The following is a 20,491-nucleotide window of genomic DNA, read 5'->3' on the forward strand; positions in this document are numbered from 1 at the left end:
AACACACCCATCATTCACATCTGTCCACCTTTGAAAAGGAAACCTCTCCCACCTGACTCCCCTTCTTTTTGCTGTTCTAATTGACTAGCCTTCTCTATTTTCCCCTAAGCTATCATCCCACATGCTAATACTTTCCAGGTTTCCTAACCTCCCCCTTACTTCCAGAAGACTCTTTTCCAGTTGGTGCTGCTGCACCAACTTGCAGTCTCACCAGAACAAGAACAGAATCAGAGAACCATTAGTGCAGGAACAGACTAGGATCATCTAGTCCAGTCATCAGCCCAGCCCCCCCATGCCCAGTAAACACATCCCTGAGTGCCACATCTCCACATTTCTTAACGCCTGCAGGGACAGTGACTCCATCACCTCCCTGGACAGTTTGTGCCACTGCAGTACCACTCCTTCAGAGAAATTTCACCTAATAGTCCAACTTGAACCTCCCCTGGCACAACTTGAGGCCATTCCTTCTCATATTGCAGCTACCTGGGAGGAGAGGCTGACCTCCACCTCACCACGGCCTCCCTTTTAGGAGTTGGAGGGAGAGGTGAGGTCTCCCCTGAGCCTTCCCCAGACTCCTCCATCCCAGCTCCCTCAGCCACTCCCCGTAACACTTGTGCTCCAGACCTCTCACAGCTCTGCAGCCCTTCTCCAGACACACTCAGGGCCTCCATGACTTTCTTTTTGTGAGGGGCACAAAACAACACAGCACTCGTGGCATGGTTAGCACCCAGTGCTAACTACAGGGGGACAATCACACCTTCCTGCTCCTGCTGGCTGCACTATTCCTGACACAAGCCAGAATGCCATTGGCCTTGGTCACCTGGGCACACTGCCGGCTTGTGTTCAGCTGAGCATCAACCAACAGCCCCAGAATCTTTTCCTCTGCACTGCCATTTGCTCTGCCCCAAGCCTGTAGCAATGCACAGCGGTGTTGTGACCAAAGTGCAGGACCCGGCCCTTGGTCTTGTAGCTCATCCCATTGGCCTCAGCCCATCGATGCAGCCTGTCCAGATCGCTCTGTAGAGCATTCCTGCCCTCAGGCACATCAACACTTCCTCCCAACCTGGTGTCATCTGCAAACTTACTGAGGATGTACTCAGTCCCCTCACCCAGATCACTGATAAAAATATCAAGCAGGGTCTGCCCTGACCCTTGAGAAGCACCTCTCATGACCAGTCCACAGCTGGATTGAACTCCATTTGCCACTGCTCCCTGTTTCATCCCTTCAGCCAATTCCTTACCCAGCGAAGAGTACATCTGTGCAAGCCATGGGTTGCAGCTTCTCCAGGAGAGTGCTGTGGGAGACAGAGCCAAAGGCTTTCCTGAAATCTAGGTAGATTACATCTACAGCCTTTCCCTCCTTCACCAGGCAGGACACTTGGTCACAGAAGGCAATGAGCAATCGGCCAAGCAGCAGCTGCCTTTCATGAACCTGTGCAGGCTGGACCTGATCCCCTGGTTGTCTCATACCTGCAATCAAGACTGCCTCAAATCAATTTTTTCTCACATATTCCTTGATAGATTTCCTATCGAGGATGGGTCAGAAGAACCCATCTTCTTCTGATGAAGGGTCGACTCCCTCAATTTCTGATGATCTGAATCATTTCCTCCAGTAACAGGGCAATACTTCCTGTGCACAGGCTGCCACTGCCAAGAACTCAAATTGCTCAGGGTATTCACCAGCACTCTTGGTGGTTCACTCTTGCTCCAGCTCTGGGGCCTTCTGCTGGAAAGCAGGCTCGTCACCACAGGGTGTGAGCAATCAGCACTGCAAATCCCAGCAATTTGGCTCAAACTGAAAGCAGCACATCATTTTGGATCTGGATGTTCCCAGCTCCAGCCCTGATGCATCAGCCAAGATGGAAGCCGTTCCACCCCCCACTGCTGAGTTCAAAAAAAGATGGCGAGGCCTCCAAATCAGACAGATTTATAATCATGAGGCAGAGCGGGAAGAAAAATTCTCTGCACAGAAAAATTGCTTCTGCAACAGCGAGGCTCTTATGTGGTGGCTCAGATTCTGCATAACACCCAAACAACTGGCATCTGACAGCTTCACACTAGCATTTCTTCCAAACTCTAATCCTGGATACAGACAATGCTTGTCCTAATTAAGTAATTTAAATGGGGACTTGCATCTTTCCTGTGCGACTCTAGTTCTGAAGCACTGCACTACTGATGAGTGTTTTGCAACTGCCAAGACATGAAAGCGTGTTTGTTATTAACACATCACTATATAATTAGGGGACTTAGCAGGGGGCTGGGTATTCTCATGTTCTTTTTCCTCTGGCACTGACATTGCTAGATGAAAGTCTCTAGGTACCCGTTAGGTGACAAGTGAAAATTAGTTCTGTGGCCAAAACCAAGCAATTTGGCACAATTTAGGAGAGAGATGGTATTTTCTGCTCAAAAAGGCCCCAGAATTGGAACAGCGGGAGGTGTTACAGATCAAGATTGAGATGCGGTGGCCAAGCTGAGCGTGTGTTATGGAGCAGAGAAGCAGTGGGTGCTCAAGTCCAGGACTGAGATATGCTGGCAGAGCTGAGATGGGGAATGCTGCCCAATTTCTGAGCATAGCACAGAGTCTGTATTTTAACTGGAGTTCCTCTGCTCATCTGCGTGGCTCAGTGCAAACTTTCCTCTGAATTTTCCAGGCCACTACCAGGACCCACCCAAAAAGCCTATTTTCCACTTTTTCCCACTCCTCTAGCAGCAAGCAATCGTGCTCATGTACTCTGTTACTGGCTCCCACTAAATGTCACAGGTCAAGCATCAGAAACATCCACAGTAATTCCATGAGTTTGGACAGATCGCTGCTCTAATGAGTTTCAAACTTGGATTAAACAAGTCCTGCAATCAAAGAGAGGAGGGTGTGGGATTTCAGGGGAAGGCTTGATCTCAGAGAACACGCAGACAACACCTGAATAATTGACTTCAGGAAGCCAAGGGAGCGCAAAGACGCAGTAATGTGATGGGAGTGCTGGCTGCCACAGGAGGCAACAGCACTGCAGCCATCTGCAATGCAAATCCTGCCTTGAGCACTACCTAATGTTTATTAGGTGCAGCTAAAGATTCAATCCCAGGCACTAAAGATATGCATGACCGATCCCACCAACAATAAAGGAATTCATCGTTTGAGAAAAACTCCTTCCCGCATTGTGCGCACGCCTACAGTTTAAGCTGGCCAAAGTAGGTCAAAAGGAATGACTCTATTTAAATATGTAAATTCAACTTAATAAGGAGTAAAAACAATTGCTTGTGAGTTCAAGCTACAAAAAACACTTCTCCACAGTTCCTTTGGGAACCCAAAGCTCTGGCTTTCACCCCTCCCTGTTATTCCTCTGCTTGCCTATCCTCATCCCCTTTCCTCTCACTTCCTGCCTAATAGGATTCTGGCAAACCCCCATGTCTCAAAACTGAGCCTGTGATCAGAAAAGCAAACTCAGTAAGGTCATTAAGAAGCTCATGCATAAAGGTTTGTGAGCACTGAGTGGCTGCTGAGAGCACATGCTCTGTGTGCAACTCTCCATAGCTAATTTTCAAAAGAAGCATTTGCCTGCTTGTTTGTCTGCCTCCTGCAGACAAAGTTCCCCCCTCCTCACTTTCTTTTTTTTTCTTCCTTTTGCTAAAGGGAACAAATTCAGTTTCCAGTAACTGAAAACTGATTAAAACTGCCTTTGTTGTACACCCCCTCCAAGTCACAAGCAGCTCATACCACGAAACTGTGTCAAGAAAAGGACTTCTTACACAAAGGACTTCATATAACCAGGAAGAAGAAATGCAGAATAACTGTAGAGGTGACATTTTAACTCTGTTTTGAAATCTACCAACTCTTCCTGTATTAGGAAGTATTCCAGCAAAAGTTCTTAAAATCATTCTGTCACACCTTTAAAATAACACACAGACCTAAATGAGAGATAATTAAACAGGAATTTAATTAATACTTTTCTACTCAATTCTGTGTCACTGCATGAATCCAGCAGCCCTGCGCCCCTCCCCATCACCTCTAATTGAAGTCTGTGGGACGGTGGGCAGCTCAAGGGACGAGACATAGGGTGCTGCATTTTGGTTGGGAGCTGACAGTTTCACCTCTAAATTACCTTTTCCAGGCAAATCTAGATCTGCACTAGGTTAAAACAAGTATGCATCACAACCGCTTGTTAGCTCTGTGACTGAACAGGTTCAGTAAGGGAACTTTTCTTCTCGTTGTCTTGCAGGAGTCAAGATCATAAAACAAATCTTTCAATTACCTTTGCAGCCTCTTTCAAGTTCACTAACAACACTGGTCACGGAGCCAGAATATCAGCAGTTTGCAGAGACCAAGTAGCAGTGGTTCCTACCAGGCAGGTTTAATGTGGAAACTGGACCTGTTCTGGGAATAAAAAAAGACAACTTGAGTCTTCAGAGCAGCAATACAGAACACAGCATTAGCATCAGATGAAAAACTAATCACCCCAAATTGGAATCAAGGCTAATTCCCTGACATACTACACTACTGGATGGGTTATCTGCTCAGTGTCCAACCCTCTGGTGGCACAGCACTAATCACGGAGTCCCTGAGCTGTGTCAGCGCTGCAGGTGCCTTATGGGCACTCTAATTATGATGTTCTGCGACAAGGCTATAAATACACAGGCTCCCACAGGTGAAGACCTGATTGCACTGAGCAGCTAGGGGCTCCTGTGGTGTTGGCTGCGTCCTCCAGCAGCACAGCATTAACCAAGAGCTGCACCTGGGGAGCCCAGAGGCACCGCAGCAAGATTTCATGGTGCATACAGCAGCAGGAAAAGGGCCAAAGGGAAAAAGGGTAAACTAGTTAAATGGAAAGTCCTACCGAAAGAACCCCAAAAGCCTTCTGCCGCTCCATCTCCTTTACTGTTTGTTTTGTCAGAGTTCGAGAAAGTGACAGCCATTCACAACACGGAGCTGAGTGAGGGAATTATCAGCCCTCAGCCAACGCAGCTGTCAAACTCCCGCACGTTTCGTCGCAGGCTCACAGCTGACGCTCCTGCCGCCCCAGCAGCCCGGCTCCCCCCGCTCCCCTCACAGCCCCGCTTCCCAGGCGGGCAGCGGTCCGTGCGGAGCTCGGGCAGAGCCGGGGCTGGGGGCTGAGATCGTGAGCTGCGTTACTGAGGAAAAGGCTGAAGAACACGGAGCAGAAATATGGCCCGTGAGCCCATAGAGGAGGAGGGCAGCGAGGGACGGAGAAGAAAGGGCGGCCTGAGTGAGGCAAAAACGAGCGCAGCTCCATTCTGTGTGGATCGAGCCCCGATGGAGGCACCGGGACAGCGCTCCCTGGACGCTCCTCGGTCTCCACACCACGGCACTCACGCCCCGTGGGCGGGGGTCGGGCTCCCTCGGGACCCAGGACACCCCGAAGCCCCGACGGTCGTGAGAGAGCCGCTCCTCCCGCCATTTCCCCTCACGAAGCACCGCAGCGCTTGCGCTCCCCCCTTATTCCCGTAGCTCAGCTACGCCCGCAGCGCAGCCGCACCTCGCCGCGGTACGCAAACGGCGCGGGGAGGGAGCAGCTGCGCGTTTCGCGTAGAGCCCGCCCCGATTCCCGAAGCGGCTTTACGGCAGACGGGGCCCGGAGGGGGCGGGGCGCCACGGAGGCGGCGTAAGGAGGGCCCCCGCGTCCATCCCTCCCGCCTTCCTCCCCCCTCAGACGTGGCGGGGGAAGGGCCGCGCGATGTGGCAGCGATCTGCGTGCGTGGGCCTGCTGGCCCTGGCGCTGGGCTACCTTTGCCTACTTGGTCCCCGGCCGCCCCCCTCCATCCTACAGCACCTCTCCGCCTCTCTGCTGGGCGGGCTGAGCCGCGCCGGCTCCCTGGAGAGCCGCATGGTAGCGGCCTGGCAGGCGGCCATCGTCCGCCCGGCGCGGGGCTGGGGGCGCGTCGCCGTCGGGTAGGTCGCCGTCGTGTAGGGCGCCGTGCGTGCGCGGGCCTCCAGCGGCAGGCGTGGCACAGCGCTGAGCGGAGCGGGACGGGATGGGACGGGATGGAATAGGATGAGGCTGCTGCCCGCTGAGGGCCGCTCGGCGGGGCGGGCTGTGCGCTGTGCCTCGGGACGCCTCGCCCCGCTTCGCTGTGTGTGAAATGGTTTCGTGTACTGACACGGTGACCTGGGGACGGCTGGCGGCGCTGATGGGTGTGAGGGGGCTGGTTGGACAGAGCGAGGCCTTCTAGCAAAGGTAGGGGTGGGGAGAAGAAGAGCGGTGTTACCTGAGTGATAAGCGATAAGAACGTGGCAGCAGGTCGAGGGAGGCGATCTGCCCTCTGCTCTGCCCTGCTAAGGCCGCATCTGCAGTGCTGGGTCCGGTTCTGGGCTCCTCAGTTCCAAAAATGCAGAGATTTTCTAGAAAGTGTAACTGTGGGCCATAGAGATGCGCGGGGGCCTGGAGCATCTCCTGTGTGAGGAAAGGCTGAGAGACCTGGTGCTGTTCTGCCTGGAGAAGAGAAGGCTGAAGGGCAGAAGGCGAGTAGGGCCGGGCTCTTTTTGGTGGTGTGCAACAACAGGACAAGGGGGCACAAAGTTAAACACAGGAAATTCCATACTAACGCAAGAAAGAACTTACTGTCAGGGTGACAGAGCACTGGAACAGCCTGCTCAGACAAGTGGTGGAGTCTCCTTCTTTGGAGATACTTATGACATGCCTGGACGCCTGCCTACCTGTGCAACCTGCTTTAGCAGGGGTTGGACTCAATGATCTCTAGAGGTTCCTTCCAGCCCTTACAGTTCTTTGATTCTCTGAGTGGAATCAAAGGGAAGAAATGAGAGAAGGAAGGGGATAGGAAAGAGCAGTGGGCATTAAAACACCTGTGTGAAGTCCAGCACTCTTTTTAACCTGCAAAGAAAGAGCGTTGGGGAAAGTTCGGGAATGTCACATCGATCTGAAAAGCAGGGTTTAAATCTGACCATTAAATTTGGTATTATATGTAGCACTTGACTCACTTTCTTTTGAATAGAAGGACTTGACAGAATAACTTGTCTTTGACCATGAGGTTCAACCTTCAAGTGTTGAAAAAAGTTATTCAGCATAATGAATGCAGAGCTGATACAGTGTTACAGTCTGTCATGCTCTTGAGTTATGGTTGATGCAGACTTGCTTCAAACGTCTCATGCCTTCTCTTTCACCACACCTTCACTGGAAGAGACAGTTAACTTCAGTTTGTTCCTTGCTTCCTTTCCTTAAAGGGACTGATTGTGTATGTGTATATATATAAAACAGATGCCCACACCAGACACCCAGGGCCTCAAAGTTCACCAGCAGAAGCAGTTCATTAGTAGCTCATTCCTGCTGTTGGGGGAGTTTATTGAAAGCAAGAAGTGTGTTAGCAGTGTAGGGAGAGGGAAGACAGCTGGAAGATGATTAGAAACATCTCAATTGAAAGAACTGTTACTTGGTTTAGGTCCCCTCGTGTCTTTAATGATCATTAAAACATGAGATTGGTGACCTTTTGCTGCAGCGAGACTGTGGCTAAAACACCACTGATGCTCGTTGCTTCTTTGCTTTTCTCTGCAAGGCGAGGGGATTTTTCTCTCTTTAGCATATCAGCTGATGCACAGCACAGAGGGTTTCTGTTCTAATATGTGTTACAACCTGCACTGAAAACCCTTGAGGTTTTTCATGTCCTTTATTCTGTACGATGCAGCCTTGCTGTGCTTGGGAGCAAGTCATGCATCAAAGGTCACTGACGAGGAGGAATGGCTGTGTGTTCTGAGCTGGCATGCAGCAGGCGGCGGTACTCAGAGTGTTGTGGACAGACGCTGAGTAGGTTGGAGATATTGGGAAAGCTTTGCAGATTGTTTGGATCCCTGTTGTGGAAGCATGGGATGGAGGAACAGAACCACAGAATTGTAGGGGAAAGCACAGCTAAGAACAGTTCCAGAAGCACAGAATGGTTCAATGGTTCCACGTTGGAGGTGGAAGAGACCCTTAGTGGCCATCAGTCCAACCCCCCTCACCCACAGCACATCAGGTGCTCAGAGCCCCCAGCCTGACCTTGGTGTCTGCAGGGACAGGGCATCGCTGCCTCTCTGGGCAACCTGTGCCACTGCCTCACTGCCCTTAGCGTGCAAAACTTCCTTACATCCAGCGAATTTCTCCCCTCCTGTAGTTTGAAACCATTTCCCCTTGTCATGTCACAGCAGACCCTGCCTAAGAGTCTGTGCCCTTCTTTCTTACAGCCCCTTTAGATGCTGAAAGGCCACTTCATGTCTCCAGAGCCTTCTCCTCTCAGGGCTGCATGGCCCCAGAAAATGCTATAGTAATTGCTCATGTGAGCTTAGTAAACATGTTGCTTATATCAGTATCTCTATGAAACCCAGGAACAGGAACAAGTGCTCATAATTTTGCCCTGAAATACACCAGTAATGCATGCTAGATGTTTCCTGGGGACCTGGTTCCAGCCCAGAAACTTTCCTGCTCTCTTTGTATTCGATTCACTGTGCTTAAATCGCTGTAGTTTGTAAGGGGTGGGGACTGGAAGGCTTGTGCCACAGGTGTGATTTCATCCAAGTCTGCTAAGGTCCTTATAACTTCCCAACTGGTGCTGGACTCTTCTGTTTGTGAGGAGGAGGTGGGCTATCTGTGGAACTTCAGGATGGTGCTTTGGAAGTTGCGGTCTTTAAGTGTTTCAACTGAAAAGTGTCTCACTTCTTGTAAACAGAGCTGGTCCAGGTATGGGCTGCCATGTAGGTGGTTCTGCTTTTTGTTAGTTGGTAGTTGAAATTTGAGAGGTTGATGGGTAGATTTAAATACTTCCAGCTTTCTTTTTAACAGTTCTGAATTGCCTGCGGGTCTTAATCCAGAACTAAGACAATAAAAATGTCTTTGCTCTAGGAATTAAAACTTAAAAATGCTGTTATTATTGTGCCTGCTCTTTTTTGAGCAAGCCTAGGACAGCAAATGAGGTGTAAAACAAATTAGAACATACACAGCCAGCACTGAAAATAAGCAGCTTATGCTTTCTTGTTGCAATTCACTGGAATTTCAGAGATCCATCTCCTCGGCCCCGTGCTGGAGCACAGTTAAAACAAGTCAAGAGGAGAGCACCGAAGTTCAGAACTGCAGGGAACTCGTATCTCTGTGTTCTTGCTTTTCCCATTTGGTTGGTTGTTTTCTCCTGAGGGCTGCCAGAACTCGCAGCAGACCTTGCTGGCTGGGAAGTGATGTCACTGTATTGTCTCACCAGTGCCCCAGCACACTGTGGTTTCCCAGTATGTGTTTTCCTTCTCTGTTTCAGCGTCAATGCCTGCGTCGACGTGGTTCTGTCCGGCGTGAAGTTGTTGGAGGCACTTGGTCTTAAACCCGGGTTGGGAAAGAATCATGATGTCCTGAACTCCAGACAGGACCTGAGAGAAGCATTCACTCACTTCATGGAGAAAGGAGCGGCTGCCGAACGCTTCTTCAGCGACGCAGAGTCCTTCCATCACATAGCACAGACTGCCTCGCAGCACCCTGGGGCACAGGTATGTCTTGCCCATGAAGATGAGGTTTGAGAAGCTTCTTTCTTATCTTCTGCATCATTGATGACTTCTGTTCTGCCTAGGGAGAGCACGAGTCATTTAGGGAAGAAGCTATGCTATAGCTAAGAACAGAACTCTGCACTGAGTAGCAGGGCTTTGAATAGCCCATGCTTTGCTTGCATTCTTCAGACCAAAATGTCCATCCGAGATGGCTCTGTATGAATTCTACTGGAGATATTTTCATGTTTCATGGGAGCCAGATGGGGTTGATGGTATCAAAGAGGCTCCAAAATCTTGTAATGAGGCAGAAAGCAAGGAAGGAAATGGATTAAGTGTTCAGAGCACTCCAGTTAGCTTCAGCACTTCAATGCAGGGTTCAAATTGTCCCTAGAAGATGAGGTAATGATGAAAAGAAGGAATTAATTTACCTGAAGCCTACCTTTCCAGAAGCAAAGTTCTTTTGCTCTGGTTACACTGGGTCTTCTGAACCTACTTGGTACCAGTTAGCTCCTTGTCCCAAATGCAGAAGCAGCTTCCACAATTCTGCTCACGTTGTGTGGGCACAGGTAGCACTTCTAACCCTGCCTGCAAACTGGATGAAATATTGTTGCGACTTTTAAATGACTGCTAGTTTGCTTTGCTGATTTAAACAAACAAACAAACCTGAAAACTTGCAGAGATATGAGAGGGAATGTTTGTTAGATATTAATTGATTCGTTAGAGGGTTGTGCTTAACCTGAGGACAAAGACTTAGGTTTAAAAAAAAAGGGAACATGAAATCTGTTGACATCTGGCTGAATTGTAGTTGTTTTGCCATCAGCCCCAGTGAGCTCTGCTGAATTCTCTCATGCTGGGACGTTTTCTGAAATGCTACAATCTTGAGTCTTCTGCAGGTGACTAAGATGTGTAAAGCTATCAGAGCAAGGCAGTGCCCATACCTGCCCTTGTATTTTACAGCTTTACGTTGGAGGCAATGCTGCTCTCATTGGTCAGAAGCTTGCAGCAAATCCAGACCTGAAGGTAGGTGTTCCAAGAATTTCATGCTATTTGCTCATCTTTAATGAGGCTTAAAGTACATCCCTGGAGATTTGGGAGATTTTCTTAGGGTACAGCGGAACACGTTGTTGGCCTTATAGACTGAAAAGCACAGCTGACTTGTTTAATTCTTAATATTTCACATCTGTTGTCTAGGAAATGGTTGCTAGTTTATTGCTCCCTTTGAGTTATTGGCTTTTGTCTTCACGTTCCCTCTAATAAAACAAATACAAATCCTTGTGTCATCCTAATCCTCTCAATTTTTGCTCTCTTGTTTTAGTAGAAGCCGGTTTCTTTTTTCAGGTGGTTGTGTGGACACCACATTGTTTGAAAGAGATTGGTGTAAGAACCTCAGTGAGGTTGCGAAAGTGAACAGAGCTTGGTTCTAAAGCTGTGCTGGCTTAAGTCAAGATTTCTGTAAAGTGAGCAACCAAACACTGAAGGGAATACATTTTCCTGTATGAGAGCTGTCTCACTCGTCAGCTGCTGTTGAGATCAACAAATTTGAGACTGATGGAGTGGCTTTCAGAGAATAAGATGGCTACTTCTATGAACTGAAATACTGGCAGGGGATCCTTGATTGGTTTTCTTGTTTCCTAGATCCTCCTTTGTGGCCCAGTTGGTCCCAAGCTCCATGAGCTACTAGATGACAACGTGGTTGTGCCACCTGAATCCATGCAGGAAAGAGATGAGTTCCATCTTATCCTGGAGTATCAAGCAGGTACCTTGCCAAAGGCTGAATGCTAGATGGGAACCCTGAGCGTCGCAAAGATATTCCTGGTTTTAAAGTTTGTTGATTTGTTGTCGTGGGGTTTTTTGAATCAATTAATTCCAAAAGGCCCCTGTAAGTTATCAGTGCTGGCAGCTGTCAGTGGGCTAATCTGGTAATTCTTTGTGCTGCAGGGAGCTGTGGCAGGTAAACAGACATCTTACATTCCTTTGAAACTTTACTTCTTTGTAATGCAGTTACTGTAAATGCTGCCTCATGCTGCTGTGCTGCCATCCCTTTGGTTCTGTATTCTCCTGTGCTACAGCCTACAGAAATGAAGCATACTTTGCACTTTGTTGATATCCTAAGCAGACATGGAGGTATAATTGGGCTGGCAGTAGCTGTTAGTTGGGAAATCGTGCCTCCAGATTCCAGCAGGCTATCCCCCAAAATAATCTCTGCATACCTGGTCTGATTGCTTCTCTTCTGAATGTTTGTCCCACCCCAGGTGAAGAGTGGGGACAAGCGAAGGCACCCAACGCCAACCGCTTTATCTTCTCCCATGACCTCTCAAACGGGGCCCTCAACATGCTGGAAGTGTTCGTGTCCAGCTTGGAGGAGTTTCAACCTGATCTCGTGGTACTTTCAGGACTGCACATGATGGAAGGCCAGAGCAAGGAGGTGCGGCACAGACGTCTTATGGAGGTAAGACACTTAAACGCCAGCATCTCCTTAACTTCCATGCCAGCAAATGCGCCTCAGCAAACTTTTGGCTTCCCAGGCTTGAAGTTGTAAGTAGGCCACATCTTCAGGTCTCTGCATGCTACAAGAAGAATGCAAACTGGAAGGTTGGCACAGTCTAGTCTTGTTGGATTCCGTGGGTTGTCTACAGCAAAAGAAGTTCTCTGTTAGTGCTGACTGGCTGGCTGGGCAGACTGACATTGTTCTTGGAGCCTGGATAGTGGCTGATTACACTTCTTCTGTTCCACATGCTAAGATGATCAAGGTTATAATCAAGACTTCTTTAAGTGTTATCTCTTAGATAACCCAAATGCCAACATCCGCTTTTGAGCCCTAAGGAGCTGTGCCAGGTTGCCTGTCTCACACCTGAGTGCCCATCTCAATGCACTAGTCTTTTTCCTCTTCTAACATCGACTGTTTTATGGCTGTTTCAGACATCTCACGTTTCTGAAACAGACTGCAGGAAAACTGATTATAACCTAATCTACCCCCAGCTCAGCTCTGGAACTCTGAAAAACACAAGTTGTTTGAAGTCGTTCTTATTCCCTTTAGCAGGAATGTGTTTTAGATGTTTTTGCCTTTGCCCCTGCAGGCGGTAGCCTCCATCTCTGACATTCCTACTGACATTCCTATACACCTGGAGCTGGCCAGTATGACTGATCAGGACTTTATGAGCAACATTGTGCATCAGGTAACAAAAATGAGAGGACGTGCTCTTTTTATGGGTTTCCTTTTCTTTAGTATCACAGTGTACAGCCTGGTAGATGAACAGAGAAAGGAAAACTGGAAATTAGTTCTCTTAGTCCCTTTGATGAAAAATTAAGAACGCGGGTTTAATGCCAGCTGATGCATTCTGAACACTTTGAGTTTTCTCTGCTGATGTTAACAGCTCAATGCAGTGAGTTGGGGCTTAGCAGAGGACAGATCTGTTTTTTTCAGCTCACAGAGTATGGTCTCCTTGCAAGTTTCATTGGTTGATTATCAGGTCACCTTCACCAAGGAGTAGCATTTTTTGCAGATCTGAGCTTATTCAGCAGCTGTTCAACAAACTTGCTGTGTAGACATAGCATGGGCTCTGTTCTCTCTGGTGAAGATGTTTGGCCATCAGGGAAAGATGACCAAGGAGAATGTCACAACTCCACAGGTACAAGTACCATCAGTTGGTTTAGATTTAGCAGGATTGCAGATTTCTATTTAAATTTGAGCTTTTTAATTTCAACAAACTAAATTTCCTGCAGTCCTTCCTTCTTGCCAGTCCTGATGGTCCACTGTCAAAGCTGACACGGCTCCAATCCCAGTCTTAGGAATGTTTCGTGTGGATTTGATACTCAATTGCTCCTTAAAGTGTGTCTAGAAAATTAATTGCACAAGATGTACAGTAGTCAGCAGACTGTAACACACTTCTGTAGAATGGATGAGAACCCATCTCTCTCCGAGAGAAAAAATCCTGTTCCCATGTTGCTGTTAGCAGGTCTTTCCCCTGGTGAACTCCATCGGTCTGAACGAGCAGGAGCTGCTCTTCCTCACGCAGTCAGCCTCTGGTCCCCACGCCTCCCTGGCTTCCTGGAACGGCGTCCCCGACGTGGGTGCCGTCAGCGACATCCTCTTCTGGATCCTGAAGGAGCACGGGAAGACTGCGGACCGGGCCTCGGATCTCACACGGATCCACTTCCACACGCTGGCCTACCACATCCTCGCCACAGTGGACGGGCACTGGGGCAACCAGGTGGCTGCTGTGGCTGCCGGTGCCAGAGCGGCAGGGGCGCAGGCCTGCGCGACAGAAACCATCGATACTAGCAGGGTCTTTCTTAAAGCTCCTCTGGAGTTTGTCACCTCCCAGATAGAGGCTCCTTCCAAAATATCCTTAAATCCAGACGAGCCAGTGGTGCATTGGCACAGAGAAGGCATCTCCTTCCATTTCACGCCTGTTCTGGTGTGCAAAGATCCCGTGCGGACCGTGGGACTCGGGGATGCTATCTCAGCTGAAGGACTGCTATATTCAGAAATAAATCTTCAGTAGAAGACCGAGGTCCCCTTTGTCTCCAGTACTGTACGGTGTCTGAGGAACCGTGCTGTTATCACTAGGATTTCAGCCGGCGCTGATATAGGAACAGAGTCAGGGTGCAGTGTGTTTTCTGGGTATAACAGAAGAGCCAAAGAACAATTCCAGGTGTAAACCGTCAGATACATTCCAGTCGCTTTGCAGTGACTAGAACACCTCGTGTTTAAGTGCAGAGGTTTTCATATTTAATGTGAAAATTGGCTTTTCTTTGTCTTAAGTATTTGGGGGGGGGACACACAATCAAAATCCCCATTTGGAGGAGGCCTGCTCTTTGTAACTGCACGTGGGCCTTGTCTGCTAGTGCTGGAAAATGTGGCAGCCCTGAGAGCTTCGCGCAGCGCTGCTCAGCCCTGTCTTGCTTATGATAAAGTAAAAATAGAAAACTCCTGCATTATCTCCTCCCAGCACATGGCTAGGTGGCAGGAGCAAACCTTCCGCTCGCTCAGTGTGCTGATGAAATCTGTTCCTGACAAAATTACCTCTCAACCTCAGTGCCCCTGCGGCGGAGGGAGCCAGAGCCCGAAAATGTGATGCACGCTGTACCTGCTCCTTCAGTGCACAGGTGGGCTCAAGGCAGTTTAAATTATTTTGGGTATCTGTTCTTTCTGTGACTGACAGGATTCGACTCGTTGCCTGCAGTTAGTCTTGGGGCAACTGAAAGTGAAGATATTCAGGGTTTATATTGGGGGAGACAGCTTTATTTTTTTGTCGGGTAAACAACAAAACGTTACCTGTGTCTGCTTCATGCTAAACCCCAAGAGCACAGCCACAGGGGCTCGCTGCTTGCTCCCTTTGCTAACAGCTGCTTATGTGGGGTGCTGTACAGCTTACAGCAACCTGTTGAGTGCTGGAGATTAATTTTTTGTTGGGAACTCCTGTGCAGTTTCTACAGTTTTGCTGCCTTCTGTTCAGATGGATTTATTAGGGAAGGGCCCTCAGAAGCTCTAAGTATTTAGCAGGGAAGGCTGACGGGAGGAGCTTTTTTTCCTTTGATGAGGTCACTGTCTTTGCTCTGGACAGCCTTTTAAATTAAAAAAAAAAAAATTAAAATAGAGCTGTGTCTTATCAGTCGAATTGAATAGTGTCATGGCCTTGCTAGTTTAGAAATCTTGTTTAATCTGTGTATTGTTTAATACATTATTTATATTTTTTACCTTTTGCTAACAGCCCATCACTGATTGCACAGCATCAGTATTCTTTCTGTCTCTTTTCCAGCATAGCTTTGTCTCTGCCACTTCCAGTTCCTATTTCCATAGCTATCATACGGATATTTTCAGTGTCACAGTTAAATGTCTGTGCAAACCTGTGCTGTACCAGGATCGTAGGTCATCCGAGCAGCAGGAGGAGAGTCAGGATCACCGAGGCTGGAGCGACCTGTTTCAGCAAGGCTGCTGTATGGCATTTAGTGATGTCCTCCCGGTGGAAAACACCATTGTGAATGCTCTGTAAGGACAAAGATTGACAGCTGCTTGAACTTTTATGGACGCCATGCAAAATGTTATCTGTCAGCATGTATTTAACTGCTCCTCTCCCTCTGAGCAAAGTCGTCTGTGAGACGAGAGAAACGGTCAGTGCTGTGTTTTCCCACTGCGTGTCCCACGCTGGCCTCCTGCTGACTCTCAGTATGTATCTCAGTGCAGGATCTCCCCAAGACTGGACACCTTTCTCTTCTGTGTCTTTTTACAAGTTATTATTTATAAACTGTAGCGCGGGACTCGGAGTTCTGGGTTAGTCTTCCTACAGGAAAAAAACATAACAAATAAAAAACATCTCCTGACAACCGTCTGCAGGTCTGAGGCCGTCAGCAGGGGCGTTGTGTGACCTTTGATCATGGCTGGCTGGGACCACCAGCAGCTTCCCTGGCATCGGACCAGGCAGCGTGGATTCTCGAGCAGGAAAGGAAAGCAAACCAAACCAAATACACACAGCTGTCACGAGCGCTGGTCCTGCTGCTCGGCTTCCCGGCTCTCTTCCAAAAACATTTGCTGACAGGAGGCTTGTTGGGCTGTCGTAGCCTATTTTGGCTATTTAAAGTCAGGTAACTGTCCCAGGGGTAACTTTGGCTTGTACTCAACACAAATATTACGAGTTTAGATTCAACCTGCTTTCACGCACCTTGCTGAAATGGAAACGGGCAGCAGGTTTTTAGCACAGGATGAAAGAACTCCCCTGAAGTACTTTTTGAGTGGGAGGGCTGGAACTTGTCCCTGGACTGGTGTTTTCATCCATCCCCACTGCAGTACTGTTGCTTGGGTGCTTTGTTTTGTTTTTGCTGTGAAACATAGCTGGAGCACATCTGGCAGGACTTCTGTGGCCTGTTTGTCTTATGAGTATTCAGTGGTTTTTAATGGACTGGAGAACCAGTGGCATGAAGCAGGGAAAGTTTGGATAAAAGTACGGAATTAAGTTTAAACTCAATGATCATACCACAGTAGTAGCTTCATTTTGGGGAAAAATAAATACACCTGTAGATTTGTTGGTTGAAACAGCAGGAGCAGAACTCTTAACTAAGTCTGTCTCACATCCCACAGTCAGGCAGGGAGGAGATTTGAGAGGGAAATGGGGATATTGAAGCTTGTCCTTGTGCTTTGCTTTAAAGGTTTGAGTGGCTGGGAAGCAAACCTCTTTGCTGCATGTTCAGCCTCACACTCCCAGACCTCACTCCTGTCTGCCTTCCCCTCTAGCAGCAGAGTCTGATGAAACTTTAGCCAAATTTTATTGTAGATGCAAAAACAATCTCTCTCCTCTGTTCAGAGATGTCAGATTAAGTTCTCAATCTCTTCTCGATAGATGCAGGTTGGAAACAGCACGCCTGGGCATTGCCTTCTGCACCAGAAACCTGAGAGAGGCATTGGTGCCAAACAGTCACTGTCCCCTTGGAAGGTGAACCTGCTACCAGCCCTCCCTGAGCTCATAGCAGCTGAAGGAATCAAATCCTGGCAGCTAAGGGTGAACAATTGCATTAAAATGCAAGCAGGGGAAACAAATATTCTGAAAGCATCACCCGTGATCTTGTCAGGAGAGCTGCTCAGCACAGCCTGGTTAAAACTGGATTCAAAGCTCATCTGTTTCAAGAACCACTGCAGAAAACTCATTTTAGCACGGTTTGGTTTCAGAGGGTGATGCAAGCTTTCCCTGTGGTGGAACTGCTTTCATAGAAACCAGTCCTGGCAGACGAATCACTTGTATTCTGTGTCCTTTTGTAGTGTATCTATGTGTGGAACTTAGTCCTTAGTAAAGCTCACCGTTCTCCGTTCAGCGCTGAGGTTTGTTTGCCTCTGCAGAAAAGTCCTTGCCCCTGCCACGAGGGAAATCCCCAGCGCTCGTGTCCTATGCAAGGCAGGGCCCACCTCGCTCACCTCGTCTGCCCGTGACCACAAGAGGGCAAACACGGCAGTGGCTGGGTGCTGCATCAGCCCGCATCCCGCTGCTCCTGGCTGAAGCAAGCTCTTGCTGCCCAGGCTTCGAGAGCTGCGGCGTCTCCTGTTTCTTCCCCGAGAGGACGTCAAGTCACAGTGCGCCTCGTGTAAGCGCTTTGAATTACCTTATTAACTGATGAACTTTTTTTTTCTGAAAAGGGAAACAAAATGTCCTAAAGCGGATGGCTTCTGCTTCCCTAGAAATTCAGCTCATTATTCTTTTCCATCTTATGTTTTCAGTTAGGAGGGAAAAATAAAACCAAAGCCAAAGTGAGAATTATGGCTGATGCCAGAAGCGGCTTTTGGAACGCAAGTGGTGCTTTCCAAATTGCTTCTGTGATTTGGTACAGGCCTGCTGAAGAACCCCTTGCTTATTTCAGTTGAAGGAACAGTCCAACCTCATTCCCATCACTAGAGAGCACAGAAAGCTTCTATAAATACACTGTGAATTTTCTGTATGCAAATACTGCCGCTGCAGCCCTCGGGAGGAAGAGGAGAGGGGACGGGACAAAGCAGTGCAGTAATATTTATTATCCAACATAATTACATATTTAAAAACACCTCCTCAGACACGAAGCTCCCTTCTGCTCCCTTCCAAAGCAGAAAGTAACAAGGTGCTACTGTTCTTATTCACAGAGAATTAATCATCTGCATAAAGCTCTGTACCTTTGAAGGAATATTTCTACCACCTTCACAGTGCCTCCCTCAGCAGCACGCCCCATCAGTAACACACAGCACTTGTCCTATAAGAGCCCCCAGCAGCCAAGAGAACAGGTGGCCCAGGTGGGACTGGGTGAGCACAGAGCCTCACGTGCCTCAGGCAGGCTGTGGTCCTGGTTCCTATGGCCACCTATGAGATGAGGCTGCTCCCCCAGAGTAGTTCCTTAATGCCACAGTCCTGAAGTTAAACCTACCCTCCTTACAACAAGCAGCTGGAGAAAAAAGCTCCCTGTGTCAGCTGTGCTGTGACCACTCTGTTCCACCTGCTGCTCCTTGAATGGAACTTCCCAAACCTGCCACCCATTATGGTAAGCCCAAACAATGACAAGCAATGGCTACAGAAAAATACACCTTGAACAAAAGCTTTAGGGGCTAGAGATCATTCCCAGCCCACCCCTGCTCTGTACTCCTGGCCTCCTGCACAGACACTCCTCGACACTGCAGTGATCTGCAGTGTAAGAAGTTTAATGCAAATGAAATAGCTGCACTGTACCTGAATTACACTGCAGCTCGTCTGGTTTGTTTCAGTTGGCGGCTGCTGCACAAAACCTCTGATTCCTTTTGCTCTAGCACAAGGAAAGCGTTAAAGGAGTGCTGCTGCAGGGATGGATTGATAGAAAGCCAACCAGCAGAGGACAGAAGAAACGAAAAGAAGCCACATTTGAGGTAAGCAGGTAGTTTTGGCAATCAAAACAGACAAAGCAAAGGGATCTTACTTTTAGTGGCCCCAGGGGAGCAGGGCAACACTTTGGGTTCCTGCACTCTAAAAACACATCAACATCGCTCTGGATAAAAGCAGCTGGCCAGAAAGAGCTGCTGGAGGACGTTAAGGTATCCAGGGCCGTGGTCATGCTGCTTTTGCAGGCTGCTGCAGGAGGTTTCCATTACAAACCTCACTCCACTGGATGTGTCGATTATGAAACCATGAAAAAAAACAGGAGCTTATTTTTAAAAGCTCATCAGGCTTATTAGCATATGAGCTGAGCCTTCCTGAAGCCGCAGCTTCTTTGGGCTGAAAGCACTGCACTTTCTGCTTGGAAAAGCAAAATCCCAAGTCCCACAGCAGCACAACTCTATGCAGAGGGGAGGAAGAGTGAAAACTACACTTACTTAACCCAGTTACTGGTTCCTTACGTAAAGCATGACAGGCTCAGCTTAGTTCCCCAGCACAGTTGTTTTGAGGGCCTGTGTCAAGCTCTGGATAAATCCCAGATGCAAAAAACTGACAGGAGTGGAGAAAGGAAGGCTAAGATTTTTCTCTTTGAGGATGAAGACGTTTCTCCAACATCTCAGTAGCACAGGGGCATTAAGATCTCTTGCTCTGCTCACCACAGGGCTACTTTGCCTTCTTGCAGCTCGCAGAACTGAATCTCCTGAAAGACTCACAAGGAGGACATAACTCCGTTCTTCAGAGCACGGCTGCAGCTTTACTGAAAGAAATTCAGCACTGCAGCTGACCAAGGCAAGCCTTCTCAGAAAAGATCTTTATTTTCCCCAGAAACCAACCTTTCCCCCATGCTGGGCAATACTAATTCTAAAGGAACAACTTCAATCACAGGAGCACAGGGCTTCACTGAGCCTCATTCACCCTGTTTCTCAGCAAAGAACTTGGAATTTAGGACTGGCTGACTCCTGTGCCGCTGCACACTCCCTGCTGAGCCGCCATCCTCCCCACTCCTGAGGAAGCAAGGTGTGACTGCACTCGCAGCAGCCACGCAGTGTCCTCTGCTGATTGCCTCAGTGACTCCCGGGACCAGGCAGAGACCTCGTGCTAAAATCACTGACAGAAACGCCAGCTCTACGCTAACTGACAGCAGGATGAAGCCACTCCAGGTCACAGGAGGCCGGGTCCCCTGGCCTGCAGGTCAGGCCCACGCCTGCCCATCCTACTCTGCGGCCTGACAGCTCTTGTGCTTCTCCTGCCGCTGCTCCTCGGCCTCTGCTGGCGCTGAGGTCACCTGTGGGCCTGGCTCTGGTTCCAGGGGCAGTGAGGGAGGCTTTGCGAGGGGAGTGGATGCTCCGGCACCTGGGGAGAGAAGTGAAAGGATGATTGCATACATTCTGTGTGTTCTTTGGCACCTCTGAGCAGCGTGGAGACACAAAACAACTGCAGCTCTTCTTTATTCTGATTTCTTCTGCCTAGCATGAAATTTATCAGCAGCACTCAACTCTTCTGCAACTTACCCAGCCAGAGACATGACAGTAGTTGGAACTCTGCTGAAAAGAAGCTGAGGCAGTTTCTCATTCAGCTGGGCTGCCACAGGAAGTCAGCAGAAACTCAGGAGTTAAAGCTTTGGTAGGGAAAATAGTTCCACTGCATCTGGTTTGTACTCAGACTG

The 20,491-nt window shown here is 48.7% G+C and overlaps 2 protein-coding genes and 1 long non-coding RNA gene across 8 annotated transcripts in view; 1 reads left to right on the forward strand and 2 right to left on the reverse strand.

The window, feature by feature from the left end:
• Positions 1-5,508, reverse strand: part of LOC125698173 (uncharacterized) — a 50,001-nt gene extending 44,493 nt beyond the window's left edge. The window contains exons 1-2 of the long non-coding RNA XR_007379100.1: positions 4,830-5,508; positions 4,248-4,369 (exon numbers count right to left, since the gene is read on the reverse strand). This is a non-coding gene — a long non-coding RNA (uncharacterized LOC125698173). The remainder of the gene's footprint in view (positions 1-4,247; positions 4,370-4,829) is intronic.
• Positions 5,509-5,578: 70 nt separating this feature from the next.
• Positions 5,579-19,496, forward strand: ADPGK (ADP dependent glucokinase). Of its 3 annotated transcripts, XR_007379097.1 has the most exons (8): positions 5,580-5,902; positions 9,244-9,469; positions 10,424-10,486; positions 11,102-11,222; positions 11,719-11,915; positions 12,544-12,642; positions 13,420-14,575; positions 15,229-19,496. XR_007379097.1 is itself a non-coding variant. In XM_048956143.1 (7 exons), the coding sequence occupies exons 1-7, from the start codon at positions 5,688-5,690 to the stop codon at positions 13,969-13,971; spliced, it is 1,470 nt and encodes a 489-aa protein (XP_048812100.1). In that variant the 5' UTR covers positions 5,579-5,687; the 3' UTR covers positions 13,972-15,092. The 3 variants fall into 3 exon arrangements, 2 of the variants coding, with proteins under 2 accessions (XP_048812100.1, XP_048812099.1); XM_048956143.1 differs by lacking the exon at positions 15,229-19,496 and having other exon boundaries at positions 5,579-5,902; positions 13,423-15,092; XM_048956142.1 differs by lacking the exon at positions 15,229-19,496 and having other exon boundaries at positions 13,420-15,092.
• Positions 19,497-19,621: 125 nt separating this feature from the next.
• Positions 19,622-20,491, reverse strand: part of BBS4 (Bardet-Biedl syndrome 4) — a 31,749-nt gene continuing 30,879 nt past the window's right edge. For all 4 annotated transcript variants that reach the window (XM_048956134.1, XM_048956136.1, XM_048956133.1 and 1 more), the window contains one exon: positions 19,622-20,178. In XM_048956134.1, the coding sequence (XP_048812091.1) occupies positions 20,039-20,178 (140 nt within the window). In that variant the 3' untranslated portion in view covers positions 19,622-20,038. The remainder of the gene's footprint in view (positions 20,179-20,491) is intronic.

Source organism: Lagopus muta, chromosome 10 (assembly GCF_023343835.1).
Source record: "Lagopus muta isolate bLagMut1 chromosome 10, bLagMut1 primary, whole genome shotgun sequence".
NCBI lineage: Eukaryota > Metazoa > Chordata > Aves > Galliformes > Phasianidae > Lagopus > Lagopus muta.

Bases quoted from the DNA above. Each gene is read 5' to 3' on its own strand.
- ADPGK (XM_048956142.1), top strand. From the start codon at position 5,688: ATGTGGCAGCGATCTGCGTGCGTGGGCCTGCTGGCCCTGGCGCTGGGC. The intron at 11,223-11,718 runs GTACCTTGCCAA...GTCCCACCCCAG, and splicing joins TATCCTGGAGTATCAAGCAG to GTGAAGAGTGGGGACAAGCG. The intron at 12,643-13,419 runs GTAACAAAAATG...TGTTGCTGTTAG, and splicing joins TGAGCAACATTGTGCATCAG to CAGGTCTTTCCCCTGGTGAA.